A 15,470-nucleotide genomic window follows, 5' to 3' on the forward strand; every position below is an offset into this window, starting at 1 on the left:
AAGAAGAGAGACAGTGAAAGTAAGCATTTTGGAGAAAAGGAGGAGAAACCTTTCTAGAAAAAATTAATGAGAAGTAAGAGTGACAACTAGAACTCCTCCAGGCCTTGAGGTACAAGAGAAAATATGACCCCTACTTGACAGACTAAGGGAGAAAATGTGTCTTCAAAGGAAAACCAGTCCTCAGGAAAGCACAAAGGTAAAGAGAATACCGAGAAGAGGGTGAGGATTTTGCTAAGGAGAGACTACAGTTTTAAGATGTTATGATGGCACCTTTGCTGTGTTATTTTTCAAAAAAAAAAAATGGAAACAATGAATTAGTCCTTGTTCCCTTCCAAACTATGCAAGACATTCTGGACCAGGGACAAACTATTTGTTACTTCTTTTTTCATCTTAAGGAGGTTATCTCTTCTCATCATTGTATGTTGAGTATAGATCATTTACATTTATTTTTAACTTTAGATTCATAATTACTAAAATAACACATGTCGACCAGGTCAAGAGTATTTCTCATCACTCGGAGATGAATCAAGTGACATGATTTTTGTTTAGAGGAAGAGGTGGGTGTATTTTTAGTTGTACATGGGGTACTTGTATTGGTATACATATCTGGGAAGAAGTATGTATGACTCTGTGTGTGTGTGTGTGTGTGTGTGTGTGTGTGTAGTGATACTCACAATCAAGGAGACATCTGTCCTGGTCAGCTTAATATTCCTCACTGTCTTCTGACAATAGCGTCATCCTCTCTGGGCACCTGTTCCTCTCTGCCCTCCCCTCTCCCTTGTCCTGGAGATTTCTGATGAGGCTCTCAATTACTGTACTGAGCCACTCCCCAGCCACAAAAGATTGGCTTGCAGCAATCAAAGTGTCCCACTCTCCTGGTCACAGAGATTAACTGAGGATGTGATTAGGCCAAATCAATGAGTTCTTCCCAGTAATATTTATATATACATATTGGGGAAAGGCAGCTGTCTCTTTCTTCTAGAGTTGTAATCTTAATTGACCTGAGTGAAGCAGGGGCTGTTTATATAGCCATGCCCACATGGAAAATGCCCACTTGATCACACAGAACATGTCTTTACAAAGTGAGAGATAATTAAGTAAATATATAGCAAAGAACAGAACTGAAAAATAAAGTACCGGTGATTGTGTCACATCCCTGGATTCAAAGATATTTAAAGCCATCTACCTCTTTTTAGGATTCAGGAGCTGTGCTGTGCTTAGCCTCCCAGTCGTGTCCGACCCTTTGCAACCCCATGAATTATAGCCCACCAGGCTACAAAGTCAGCCTTTCCAACACTCGGTCCTTTCCTCTGTAAAATGACCAAATTAGCTTCATCTGTTTCTAAGATCCTTAAAACTATAAACTTACATGTCCTAGACACCACTAAACTAATCACACGTTGAAATAAGTGCCCCACCAGTGAATGAGTGTGTAATAATTTTTTTCTTCTAATAACATTTTTCTTTTCCATTTCTTTGCTTTTAAGCTTTCTGTTAAAAATAAAAAGTATGATGCTACCAGATTAATCTAGTGGAATGTAAATGCAATCAGTGACTAAATCAAATGTGTCTGTAGTCCACGACATTTCCAAAGCAAAAACAAAATTATATATCCTTCTAATTCGAACCAGCTGAAGTAACTGCTGATTTTTATAGTTCCAATGAGATAGTGAATTGTCAGAATTGATTGTCTCTGCAGATTATAATTCTGAGCACTTATGTACAGCAGCCCCTAAATTTAGAGGTTCTTGAAGTTTGGCATTAGAAATGCCCCTATTAGTCTTTCCAGTGGGGTCTCAACCCTCAGAACCCATCCTTCTGAATCCCTTCCCAGACGCATGGCATGGCTGTTAAGTTCATACTTCTCACTTGTGCTCCGTTGTATCTGACTCTTTTGGGGCCCCATGGACTATAGCCCACCAGGCTCCTCTGTCCATGGAATTTCCCAGGCAAGAATACAGAGTGGATTGCCATTTCCTACTGCAGGGGCTCTTCCCAACCCACGAATTGAACCTGCATCTCTTGCATCTCCTGCATTGGCAGGTGGATTCTTACCACTGTGCCACCTGGGAAGACGTCTAAGTTTATAGTCAGAGCCAACTAGGATAAACTGTAGTGGCTGCATGGAACGCTGCATGGGAGAAGGTTACAGGACTGTATGCAGGCTTGTAGAAAAAGATGCTCTAATAAATAAGCAAAGTGTACAAAATGGCACAGTTGTCGAAAAATGTGGCTTTTCCGACTCTGATGGGTATTGCCTTCCAATTGCTAACTTAATTTTGTATTCCAAATGTTATTTGCCTTTTAATAGAAAAGTTTCAAATTCAATTTTAAATGATAGGACTGAACCTTTGATTTGTATATAACAGGCTTTCCTACTGGGTGATACATTTTGGGACCAGGATACTCTCTACATTATTCTTCATATCCAATCATATATTCAGCTTACTGACTGTGCCAAGATAGTATGAATTTATATCCCCAGTGTCTTTCACAACTCCAATTTGTCCCCAGCATGAAATACCACTTATATTGGTTTGAAATTCTGTTCTAAACTTAGAGCCCACGATTTCTGTGTGGGATGTAAAGTTGACAAAACACGTACTTTTTTCCTAATGCAAATCCTACATGCGTTGGCTTTCAGGTAGTCAGGCTGACACTGTTGGGGGCGTGTAAGACAGAAAATAACTCCTGTTAAATGAAAGGGTACAGAGTGAAGAAGGAGGAATGGATCTATTTTGTTAAATGGAATTTTTAGAGACCCAGAGCAAATGGTTCTGTTTTGTTTTGAAGGAGATTAAGGATAAAAATAAACTATTTAAAATGAGAACGAATACATACACGTTAGGAGGTCAAGGAAAGCTGACAATCTGCTATTTGTGACAACATTTAATAATATTCAAATTAATTATAATATTGGAAATGGAAAACTCTGACTTCAAATGAATAATGAATAGCAAAACCAGACATGGCTCTGAGGTGAAATGTGATTTTCATGAGGATGGGAACATTTAACATTTATATAGCAGTTCATATTCTCAAAGTCATATATCAGTGACAACTGTAAAATACATCTTTAATTTGAATTGATGAAATACTCTGCAGGGGCACATTTGGATGGTAGTACTCCCCCTTTGTCAAGTAGAGAGAAAGAGAAGAGATTTGGATAAACAAATGCTAAAAGAAAACAAAAAAACTGCTTATAAAAATGGAAGTCAAATGTCCCAATATCGAGTCATTTGAAATGATTTAAATCTTGGTAGGTATGTCTTTGTAATTCATTCACATGCATATTCATAGTGTATCACAACTCTTCCTGTGTTTAGCTGTTAAGGGTAATCCACATCCTGAATGCAAAAAGATTGATTTATAAATATGTACGGTAATCCGTACACACTACTTAAAATAAAGGCCTTTTCAATCATATATTTTCTCCCAAACTGTCATCTCTCTATTGCCCTTTGTTTATCCTCGCCTTGGCTTAAGTTTAGCCAAAATTTTTCCTGAAGGCTACACTTGCCCAGAGATTTCAGGCCAGTTACCTACTTCTTTGCTCCGGTGCTCAGTCTATTAACATGTCTGTGGAGGACTCAAAAATAGGCCTGTGGCAGAGATTCAGTCCTAGGACTGGACTGGAGGACTGGAGGCCTAGTTGAGGCCAGCCGCAGTTCGCTCCCCTTACGGACAGGTATGACCAAGAATTACATTCTCACCGTGGAGTAGAAGCAGCGGTGCTCTATGCCACTTCCAGGCTTGACCCATATAGCCTTGTAAACCTTTCCTGTCTTTGTCAACTGGCGGTGTGTTAGTCACTCAGTCGTGTCTCTTTGTGACCCCATAGACTGTAACCCACCAGGCTCCTCCTCTGTCCATGGAATTCTCCAGGCAAGAATGCTGGAGTGGGTTGCCATTCCCTTCTCAGCCAACTGGAGAGGAGCCACATAAAGATAATAGAGCTGCCATCACCCTGAATCTGTAAATGGCCTCATGGTGAATAACTGCCCACTAACCTGTTAACCTGGAGAAGGCAATGGCAACCCACTCCATCACTCTTGCCTGGAAAATCCCATGGATGGAGAAGCCTGGTAGGCTGTAGTCCATGGGGTCGCAAAGAGTCGGACTTAACTGAGCGACTTTACTTTCACTTTTCACTTTCATGCATTGGAGAAGGAAATGGCAACCCACTCCAACGTTCTTGCCTGGAGAATCCCAGGGACTGGGGAGCCTGGTGGGCTGTTATCTATGGGGTCGCACAGAGTCGGACACGATTGAAGCGACTTAGCAGCAGCAGCAGCAACCTGTTAACCTGAAAGGGATATGTTTTTATTTGTATGTTGGGGGAGGTAGGTGTATTTGGAGTTCTTTAGTTTTTGCCCCTTTGATTATGCTAAGTAATGTAAGTGGGTTTGTTACTGCAAGCTCATAGTCTCTAAGCCTCGGTGGCGTCTTAGTGGAACTCTGCACTTGCTTAAGAAGCTGCTTCTCTCTTTACTTCTGCAGCTTTGTGAAACTTTCAGAACTTTCTTCAAGATGTCATTCTAACCTCTAACCCTTTATTTCTCAGCAGATGACACTGACTCACAGAAACTAATGTCATCAGGCATGAATTCCTTTCCTTTTCCCCTTTCACAAGTCAAAATTATCCACATTTGTCCCATCTTAGTTCTTTTTACTAAGAATTTTATTTCTCTTCAGAAATACTCTCCACATGAGCTCTATCTTTACCCTTCCATTTGCTTGACGCTTTCTCTAAATTCCTTCCCTTTCCTCTCTCCTAGATCATTAATCTCTTCCTCATTCCTATATTCCTTCCTATAAAGGAAAACATGGTCAAGGTTTTCTTAATCTTAAAAAATTTGCTGTACCTAGTATGTGCTAAGTCGCTTCAGTTATGTCCAACTCTTTGCCACCCTATGGACAGTAGCCTAATTCCTAATCCGTCTCACTCCTTAGCTTTTCACATAAGCTTCCTTGAAGTATATTCCAAGTTCTGTCTTCCATTTTTATGATTTCTCATTTGCCTCATATTCTTTAATCTGGCTTCTATTTCTAAGGCTGTCTTGAAATTGTCTTAAGGAAATTGTAGTCATCACTGTTGTTGAATCCAGTATTTCCAGAAGATAAATTTGATTATTTCCTGTTTTTGCTTGAAATACTTCAGTGTCATCCTAAATTAGAGTTAAGTCCAAAAATCTTAGTTTGACTTATAAGGCACTTAAGTATCGGGTTCTTTTTTATTCTCTTGTTTCTTATGGAGCTCTCTTCCAAGTACCCTGTGATCAAACCTTACTGAACTATTTAAAGTTCAAAAAGTTGGCTTAAAGCTCAACATTCAGAAAACGAAGATCATGGCATCCAGTCCCATCACTTCATGGGAAATAGATGGGGAAACAGTAGAAACAGTGTCAGACTTTATTTTTCTGGGCTCCAAAATCACTGCAGATGCTGACTGCAGCCATGAAATTAAAAGGCGCTTACTCCTTGGAAGGAAAGTTATGACAAACCTAGATAGCATATTGAAAAGCAGAGACATTACTTTGCCAGCAAAGGTTCGTCTAGTCAAGGCTATGGTTTTTCCTGTGGTCATGTATGGATGTGAGAGTTGGACTGTGAAGAAGGCTGAGCACCGAAGAATTGATGCTTTTGAAGTGTGGTGTTGGAGAAGACTCTTGAGAGTCCCTTGGACTGCAAGGAGATCCAACCAGTCCATTCTGAAGGAGATCAGCCCTGGGATTTCTTTGGAAGGAATGATGCTAAAGCTGCAATTCCAGTACTTTGGCCACCTCATGCGAAGAGTTGACTCATTGGAAAAGACTCTGATGCTGGGAGGGATTGGGGGCAGGAGGAGAAGGGGATGACAGAGGATGAGATGGCTGGATGGCATCACTTACTGGATGGACGTGAGTCTCGGTGAACTCCAGGAGTTGGTGATGGACAGGGAGGCCATGGCGTGCTGCAGTTCATGGGGTCGCAAAGGGTCCGACACGACTGAGCGACTGATCTGATCTGATCTGATGCTTAAACCTTTATAATTCTTTGATAGTTAGTTCCTTTATTTGGCAAGTGTGTCCTCAATCGGTCATTTAAGTAATTTCTTACACTTTAAGACCCAATTCTAGTATTTCTTTCTCTTAAAGCCTTTCCTGTTGCATTAAAACTCCTTTCCTGTCATTCAGTGCACAGTGTTTCTGTACTTAGGACTAACCAGGCTGCGTTATAATTTTTGGTATAACTTTTTTTCACTCTTCTAGTAGACTGTGAGTTCCTTGAAAACAAAATCTTGTACTACTTATCCTGATATCACTAAAACCTGGCCTAGTGCTGAGGGCAGAGTAAAGAGTGTGTATGTGAGAGAGAAAAAGAGGGACACACACACACACACACACACACACACAGAAAACATAATGGAATGAATATGTTATTTGCTTACTTATAGGCAGGCTTCCAAAGTTAGTCCTTTAGTTGGTATTCATTTGTGATAAACAGGTATAACAGATTATATCATTGATAAAGCAAAGCATCAAAATGTAAAACACAAAATGATTATATTGTGAGCTTCTTGAAAATTAGCAAATAGAAATATCCATTTATATTAATTTTAGAGAAAAATTTGTGTCTAAAAACTAGGCAGCAAACAATTTATCTTTTATAAGAAACTATTTAGGCTTTTATAAGAAAACAAAAAAGCACAAACCATAAATTCCCTTTGAGTAGTAACCAGGACCACAGAGTGAAGATCGTGTGGGACAGACTCCAGAGCGGTGAACAAAAATCTGAATTATGGACTCCACAGGGGCACATACTACCGGATATTGCCAGTCCTCAAGAAGAGGACAGTGATAGTGGAAAGAAGCTGGCTCTTCAGAGAAAGGAATCTTTAAGAAGAAAGAGCATCCGCTGCCTTTCTTAATTGAAGGCTGGATTGACATGGGCAGGCTTCTGAGGGAAATGTTTGACAATGTCAAATGTGTGTGAAGCCTGATACTGGAGACTCAGCTACTCATGAGTCAGAGTTAAACGGAGGAAAGTTTTTAATTGCACTGGAATGCCTTCTGTCATTTGAAACGAGCTGGATTGCACCATTTCTAAATAATCAGTTTGTAAGCCAAACCTATGGAGTGACTTTCAACCTTTGGTTAAAGAAATGAGCACAGACCATTTAGAGAAAGTAAGGAGGACAGAATGCGATTTTTCCATGACACAAATAGAACACAAACAATTTAAAATAAAGTGAACAGCAGAGCTGAGATGAAGTAAGATTAATGAACTAATAGTTCAATTGAGGCTTTTCCTGTGATTCTGAAGACTAAGTTTATCAAGTGAGCCTCATTTCTAGGTTATGTGTTGGGATCACAGGTCAGATGAAAGCAAATGCAATCAAATGTTCCCCAAGTTCACTTTCAGTGTTCCTCTTTTCTTCTGTATTTCTTCATTCTAAAGTTTAATAAGCCAATCCTTTATATACCTAGTTTGTTTTTGCCATATTTATTCACCTGTGAAGCTAAAAGTAAAGGATTTCTCTTGTATATTTGCCCCCTAAGCTACTTCAACCACGGCAGAGCTTGCAGTTTGTTAGCTAATATATAAAGCTGTCTTATATTATGACATTCTGTCCCCCACCTTCACTCCTTTTTTTCCCCAAGCAATCTAGTTGGTTATTTATTTTTGCCTTCTATTAAAATTAATCTGAAAACTTATAAAAGTAACATCTATCATTATTTTAAGATTAAGTAATGAGCACTTTCTATCCTAATTAAATACACATAAATTTACTCCCACTATGTATAAACATATAATATTATATAAATTTTAATTATTTTTCTTCTGTTTAACACCAATTTAAGTATGGGGTTTTCAAGTGTAAGCTGTTCATATCTGTAAATTAATAAACAGAAGATCTTAAGAAGTGACTCTAACTTTACTTTTTCTCAAATATCCCTAGTCCTTAAGAAATAGGTGACTGATGATAACTAGCTACTTACTTCCATTTATATCTCTATTCACTACTGAACAAGGCAATGTAGTATGATCTTTAAATAATTAATTTTTAAAAATGAAATTGTTTTTTGATTTTTTTTTTGGCGGAAACCAAAAGTCATAAAAAAAAATCTCTCTTTGCCTTCTGACTCTTTTTTATATTCTAAAATTCAGCATAGATGAAAATATCTAGCTCAGAGTCAATTACAGAGTATGTCTTACCGATTGTTAGTTTATGATAACAGCTGACAGAGCAGCTAGATTTTTTTTAATGCTCTAAGAATGAATATTTTTGGCTGCTAACTTGAATATTGAGAATATCTAGTGAAAATCACAAGGGGTAATAATCAGTATAATCAGGTTGGAGATGCAGCTTGGACTAAATGAAGCATTTTCTAGGAGAAAAAACTTTTCATGGTTTGCCACTGACTTATTGAAGACCAGATCAGTTAATAATGCATATAGGAAGAAGTGTGCTTGTATGCAAAACCAAAATAAGCTTATTTGTGCTGATCCTACAGTAATGAAAAATGTGAAAGTACATCAGAAGCTATCACTGAAAGAAGCGAGAATCCTCACATTTAGGTCATGTTGAAAGATCCCAGTAAATTGGTGAGATCCCGTTAAAGCGAATACTTGTTAAAAATGAGAAAAAAAAATGAAGAAAAGCAAATGTATTGTTTGTAATATTTTGTTCTTTGAATGTCCTGAAGAATGAGATGTGTACCTTTAGAAGAATGTCAGTTGCTTTGTTTTGGAAAGCTTTTCTGAGTTCCATTTGAAACTCAAAGACATATTTTATGAATTGGGTTTCAAATAAGTGGAAAAAGTTCTAGTAACTTTTCAAAGTGAGAAATATACTGAGTTCTCATGTTAATATTCTAAGAAAATTCATCAACTCTTCCAATAAATGGGTTAAAAAACCTTATTACCCTGTAAGCATGTTTAGCTAGAGTATTTTTACTCTTCTTTTTGTTTCTAGTATGACATGAAATTAGTGACAGCAAATTTAAGAGTAACATCAATCACTGATCTTGCACTATAGTCTTGTTTGAACATTTTAATGTAAATTCTTAATGAGTTACATAAGGAATTACTATTTTATCAGTTAACTACAGTGAAAGACTACAAAAGTGATTGACAAATGGAAATTCAAAGCACGATGCTTTCTTCAAGTTAGAAGCAGCATTGTGATAATGGAGATGCCTTTGGGGGCAAAGTGAGGAGGGCTCTGCTTTTAGGCTACCTCCTCCCCACTGAAGAAGATAGACACTAACCCGGTGTTCTACAGAAGTGCTGGGAGGAGTTCGCATCTTCCCATCCATTTTTGTTGTTGTTGTTGTTGTTTACTAACTAAGTCTTGTCCGACTCTTTTGTGACCCCATGGACTGTAGCCTGCCAGGCTCCCCTGTCCATGGGATTTCCCAGGCAAGAATACTGGAGTGGGTTGCTGTTTCCTCCTCCAGGGTATCTTCCCAACCCAGGGATCAAACCCATGTCTCCTGCACCGTCAGGTGGTTTCTTTACCACTGAGCCACCAGCAGAGCCGTTCCATCCACTGGCAGACCTAATTTGTTGTGGCTCCCTGTACCTGCAAATGGTATTGTAAGCCATAAGTCCTGCCTCTTCAGAAAGATCAGACTTGAAGTCAAAAGCCTCAAGCCTAACCCTAGATGTAGAATTTTGTATAAATCATGAGTGTTACCTGGAATTATTTCCTCTTTTGTGAATTAAGATTGCTTACTCCCTAACTCATTTATTCAGCTGGTATATGAACACTTTCTTTTGTAGGAATTAAGGCAACAAATACAGAGCTGCCAACATGGAGGCAAAGGATACAGCTGTTGTAGCACTTCTGATATTAAAGAACATGTGTGACTTTGCTTTCTGATCTCTGAAGTACCATGCAAATTCAAGAGGTTCTGGCAACCAAAGGCAACAAGTTAAGGCTAAGAGTTTAAACCGCAAGCATTCGTTAGGTTGAATGTGAGAATAAAATAAAAGATAAGTGTAGCCAACCTCTGATTATTCACAGATTGGCTAGAGTGTATGATTATCAATGCCCTTTGATTCTCCTTCTCCTTCTAACTGCCAGCTATTGAATATTTCTCTGCTCATTAACACCTGTCTAGTAGTGGGAAGGTGAAATGCTAATCAGCCAATTTGGCTAATTGTTGGCTGCTATGATCCTTTATATTTTATTTTTTTTGAAGTTGAGGTAGAGAAAAGTTGAAATCTTTTATTAAAATATGAGCTGTGGACTTCTAAACTTTATACCACCTTTCCTTTCTTTTATTGCATAGATAAATTCAGGTATTTTGTTTTCATGAAAGTATTGAAAAGAATGAAAAATCTAGTAATTCATCAGTTCTCAAGTGTCAATACAACTTTTCATTACATATTTCTTATTGGCCTGTGTTTGGAAAATCTTAATCTCCTACAAGAAACCTTCAGGATTTAATGGTTGCAACTTCAAGTGTAGCGCTATATAAATAACTGCTTTTGCTAAGTGGATTTAGACCAATAAGGAAACAACTTGGAGAAAATGACAAGACTACCCTCCCCTTTGCTCCTGGTAGACATTACAGGACCCTCCCCACACCAAATAAGGGAATGAGGAATGTTCTGAGCATTAAGGGCACTAAGAATAAATCTGAGCTATTACGGATAAGATTACTTCCAACTCTTTATTTTATGTTTTCTGACATAGATCCCCAAATCCGTAATTATCTTAGGGAAACTGCGGGGGCTTAGGCAATACTTTTGGTTCCTTTGCCTTTTTTTTTTTTTTGGCCTGTCTCTCTTTGGGACTAGTGAACTGGTGTGTGTGTGTGTGTTTGTGTGTGTGTGTGTTCATCTAGAGTGCCAAAAAAAAAAAAAAAGTGCTGAAGAGTCCTAGGGAGATGAAGCTATTTTTATTCGAAGCTGATACTTCTGCCTGAGCCACAAGTGCTGCCTGGAAAGGGCTCAGGTTGTTTCCAGGGGGAGAACTCTGCAGAGAAGAGACAAAGTTCAACAGGACAACAAAAGAGCAGCAGGAACAGCCAGGAAAAGGAAGAGACCTCACGCTTTCACACAGAGCCCCCTATCAGAGTTCTCCAGTCCTAAAGTATTCTGCAAAGTGCCACTTGACCGGAATTCTTGCCTGCCTTTTTCTTTCTCCAACCACCATGACTGAGATCACGGCTGAAGGTATTGCTAGCATTTTCCAATAACATCAACTACAGGGTAAAAAAAGGTAGAAATTGACAGTCCCATTGATGGTCAATGTGCCCTCTTAGAATGTTGCTTTTAGAGTTATCTTGATCAGTGATTCTATATGGGATCAGAGAAGTAGGTTTGGGAGCTGAGAAGTCTCCCAAACTGGCAGGTCTCTATGTTGGGGAGTAAAAAGAGATTTCTGTGAAATTTTGCATGTGGAAACTGTTCTCTGTGATGCCAAAGTTCCCACTAGTTAACAGTTATCACCCACACCTCTATAAATAGCTATGGTCATATAATGTTAGGGCCAATATCTTACCTAGCAAAAATGACAAGGTTTGGGTGCAGGGCTAGAGACCACAATGAACTTAAAATGTTGCACTTAATGTTTAAACTTAGAAAATTGATTTTGACCATTTTTACTTTATGATATGTCAACTTGGAGATCTTAAATTTGTTTATCCTTTCTAACTCAAGTATATAAATATGCACACCACATATATAAGATTTATATACCTAAAAAATGTGTATATGTGGGTGGGTATTCAGAGAAAAGGTTTGGAATTACAAAAAATCACTGTAGATCAGTATGATTTTAAAAATAAAATAATTAAGCTTTTGCTTCTGATTCTTTTCATATACTCATGTCTTTTACCTCTATGTGATAAATTCTATATGAAAGTCAATATTTTCTGTTTTAATGCTTATTCTGAAAAGAACCTCTTTATTATTCAACCATGATAGCAATCATTTCACTCAAATAGAATGTATGCAAAATATATGTATACATGTATATATATAATATATATATTATAAATATATAAAAGATTCTTTAAAACAGCCTAAAGCATTTTGAATACAGACACAATCCAGTTCTAGCTGGGGTAAAAATTCGGGAGGTGTGTCTAAAATTTGCTTCTGACAGCTGTAAGCAAAAATCAGACAGGTGGTGCTCTTCACAGCTTCCAAGTCTAATGCTGAGCTGGTTTGTTTTCCATCAGACAACTGAAAAAGAGAATGTGTGGTTTTAGATCTTTGGGCAGACATTAGTATGGGCACAGAGTGATTACAGAGTTTAAGACTTGCAGTCAGTATTTATAAGGAGAATTGTCTTACTTTCACCTTCCACTAACAAATTTAGTCTAGCACCCCAAATTAATAGAAATAATTACTGAGAGATTTCTATGTATCAGGCGTTTTGCTCCGGACTTTATGTACTTATTTGTACCTCACACAACTCAATTAAGTTGGCATTATTATCTCCATTTTTCAGACAGAGAAACTGTAACTCAAATGTTTGGAGACTTGCTGAAAACCATAGCATTGCCAAGATTAGAAGTCAGCTCCCTTAAATCTAGTTCATGTTTTTTCATTTCTCTACGAAGTATCAAATTTACTCTTTACCAATTTTAGTTCAGAATTTGCTAGCTCAATATAAATAGCATTTTTTCGTATTCCTTAGATATTCTGCATCATGTGACCTTTAGATTGTCTTCAAGACATCCATCTACAGAAATGTCTCACTTAGCCTTGCACAAGTTGTTAAATACCTGTGAATATGTTTCCCTTGCTCTGTATGGGTTGTGAACGGCCAACTGATTCAGGGGCACTCGGCCGAAACATTTTTTGCTGGCCTGTGAATTATGCTCTGTAGGCCTTTTGCTCTTGATTAATAAACATTTTTATAGGAAAATTCCTGATTATAAAATAGAACTTATGTTTCTGTCTTCTCCCCGTGGAGAATTTAAGGGGTTCTTAGAAGACCTCTTGTCACCTGTAAAAAATCATTGAATTAATAATGAATTAAAAATATAAAAATACCATCTAGGTCCTAGATGATGGACATTTCCTGTACTCCGGCTTTAACTGTTCATAGGATCTTTGTCATTTCAACTTCAGGGATTAGTTATGTACTTTTTTCCTTTTCTGGAATGCCTTATTAACCATATTTCTCAACTGATAATTAGACTGACAACTCAGATGAGCTTACCTTTTAAGGTGAGTGGCACAGTCATTCTCTGTGGCCATCCAAAGCGTCTTGCCTGCTGCTCTACTACACTCCTTTTATTTTGTCTTCATGATTCTCACTTTTTGTGCCCCAGCTACAGTAGCCTTCCTTCAGTCTTTTATAAAAGGTGTACTTTTGTGCCAGAGCCTTGGTACAGGTTGTTCCATCAACCTGAAATAGTCTTTCCTCTCATCTGTTATAGTTCTTTTGCCGCCACTTTGGACACATTATTGAAATGTAAGCACTTCATTAGTAGTCTTCGACATCTACTGATTATTTTTGCCATCCACTGATCACAAAGTAAATGAACACCTTGCAGCACTTAAGACGGAGCTGGATTAGCTCCTTAGAAAGCTTAAGGCCACTGTCCTCGCCTCAGTTTTTGTAAAACTGAAGGTCATGGATATTATACGACTCTCTTGTGGTCACTGGTAATTGGGGGAGGTCTGAGAATAGTGTTCATGTTTTTTGTGGTACTTACTCAGCTATAATGCATGACTTATCTGTGCACCTTACTGAGTTCCTCACATAGATCATCACTGCATGTCCTAAACTGGATTATTTCAACTGACAGAAGAAAGGAAGTAATTTTAGATATGGAATTGTATTTCAGGTACAGAGCAATAGAGTAGAACTAAAATTAGAACAAATTTGAACCTCAAAGGACATTAGGGAAACAATATATTTGATTCTAGCTATTATAAATTAATAAAAATAATGATAATGATAATAACAACTCACTTATCCAAAAGACGTTATTTGTCAGATATTAAGCTTGTAATAATGAGCATTTAAACCTCAGGACAGCAAAATGAGATAGATACTTTTATCATTGCTATTTATAGCATGGGAAGCTAAGATTTAGAGAGGTTAGAAATTTGCCTAAATTCACACAGCTATATACAGTGTAGCTAGGACTCACACCCAGACCTCTGACTCCAGAGTCATGTTGAATACTTCCTTTTGTTATGTGAGACTAATACTTAGCCTGATGTTAATTTAGAGGTTAAGAGGAACCTGTACTAGACCCCTGTTCTGGTTTGAGCCCCGCTACTCTGGTTAGGTATAGCTCCAGACTCCAAACAGCACTAAGATTTAGAATTATAAATAGCCTTGTACCTTCTTTCCAGGGGCCCAGTTATTCCTAGACAAGTGCCAAAGTTAGCTCTGCCTTCTGAGGTTCATAAGAACTTTCAACTAGTCATTTCAGCATCTACATGACAGTATGTATCACTCAAAAGGTAAAAAGAATTTTTGAGTAGTTTTGATAACAAAGTAAAATTTAGTTAATTCTTAATGACTGTGTTGAAATGATGAAGACTTTTAAAAAAGTAAAGGATGTAATGTTTTCAATTTTCCAGTTAGCTAATAAATGTCAAATTATGTTTTATGATAATATTCATATAATTGAATCTCTGGGTCCAAGTACCCTAAAAATGTAGGAAAATATAAATTTTGTGCAATAAATTCAACTTGGTAGACATCCTATATACAATTAAATTAGCATTTGCTAGAAGAGTTAGTTACAGGAAATTCTCTTTTTTTCAAGTTTTTGTCAGACTCTCAACTTCTGAACTTCATACAACTTCAGGGTTCAGAAGGGTTTTTGTACTATGTATGGAATTCTTCCCTTACTATTAGTTGAACCACATTTTACTGCTCTGTAACAAACATTTGAGAGGATTTGATGATCCAAATTTAAAGCAAAAATGGCCATTTATTTTATGTGCTGCACTGATTTAACACAAGAGTACCCATTGATGAGCTCAAAAAAAAAAAAAAAAAAAAAAATTCACAGCCAGAATGTTTAACAACTACGCACACAAGTTATATTATCCAGAGTAACAGATGGTGGAATTAAGAGGAGAAGATGCAACCTACATCATGTCTATGTTTATCTCGCCAAACCCAGGAGTGGAGATGACTCCTGGGCGGGAAAGGAGACCTAAGGGGAGATGACTTGGGTGTGGGAAAGGAGGAAGAGGAAGCACTAGGTTCAAAGCTTAATCTGTTCTGGGTTATGTTCTCCTGATCAAGAAAAGCAATGCGCCACCTACAGAATATCATTTTTAGCTCCAGGAACACATTTTAAAATTGTCATTGACAAGGCAGTACACGCAGAAGAGGAGGACCGTGATGGTAAGAGGTACAGTGAAATAAAAGAACTGTTCTTAGATCCTTTAATTGAAGGTTAGATTTTTTTCATTTTGTAGCACTAGAGGGCACTGCAAAGACCCATGGATAAAAAAGTCTGGAAGCCACAAAAAGGGAAATTGTTGGTGAA

At 37.7% G+C, this 15,470-nt stretch overlaps 1 protein-coding gene across 1 annotated transcript in view; it reads left to right on the top strand.

Annotated features, from left to right (window-relative positions):
* The first annotated feature begins 10,873 nt into the window (after positions 1–10,873).
* Positions 10,874–15,470, top strand: part of LOC113898163 (triadin-like) — an 86,468-nt gene continuing 81,871 nt past the window's right edge. The window contains exon 1 of the mRNA XM_027551079.1: positions 10,874–11,169. Within this exon, the coding sequence (XP_027406880.1) occupies positions 11,148–11,169 (22 nt within the window). The 5' untranslated portion in view covers positions 10,874–11,147. The remainder of the gene's footprint in view (positions 11,170–15,470) is intronic.

The sequence above is a fragment of the Bos indicus x Bos taurus genome, chromosome 9 (genome assembly GCF_003369695.1).
Source record: "Bos indicus x Bos taurus breed Angus x Brahman F1 hybrid chromosome 9, Bos_hybrid_MaternalHap_v2.0, whole genome shotgun sequence".
Lineage (NCBI taxonomy): Eukaryota > Metazoa > Chordata > Mammalia > Artiodactyla > Bovidae > Bos > Bos indicus x Bos taurus.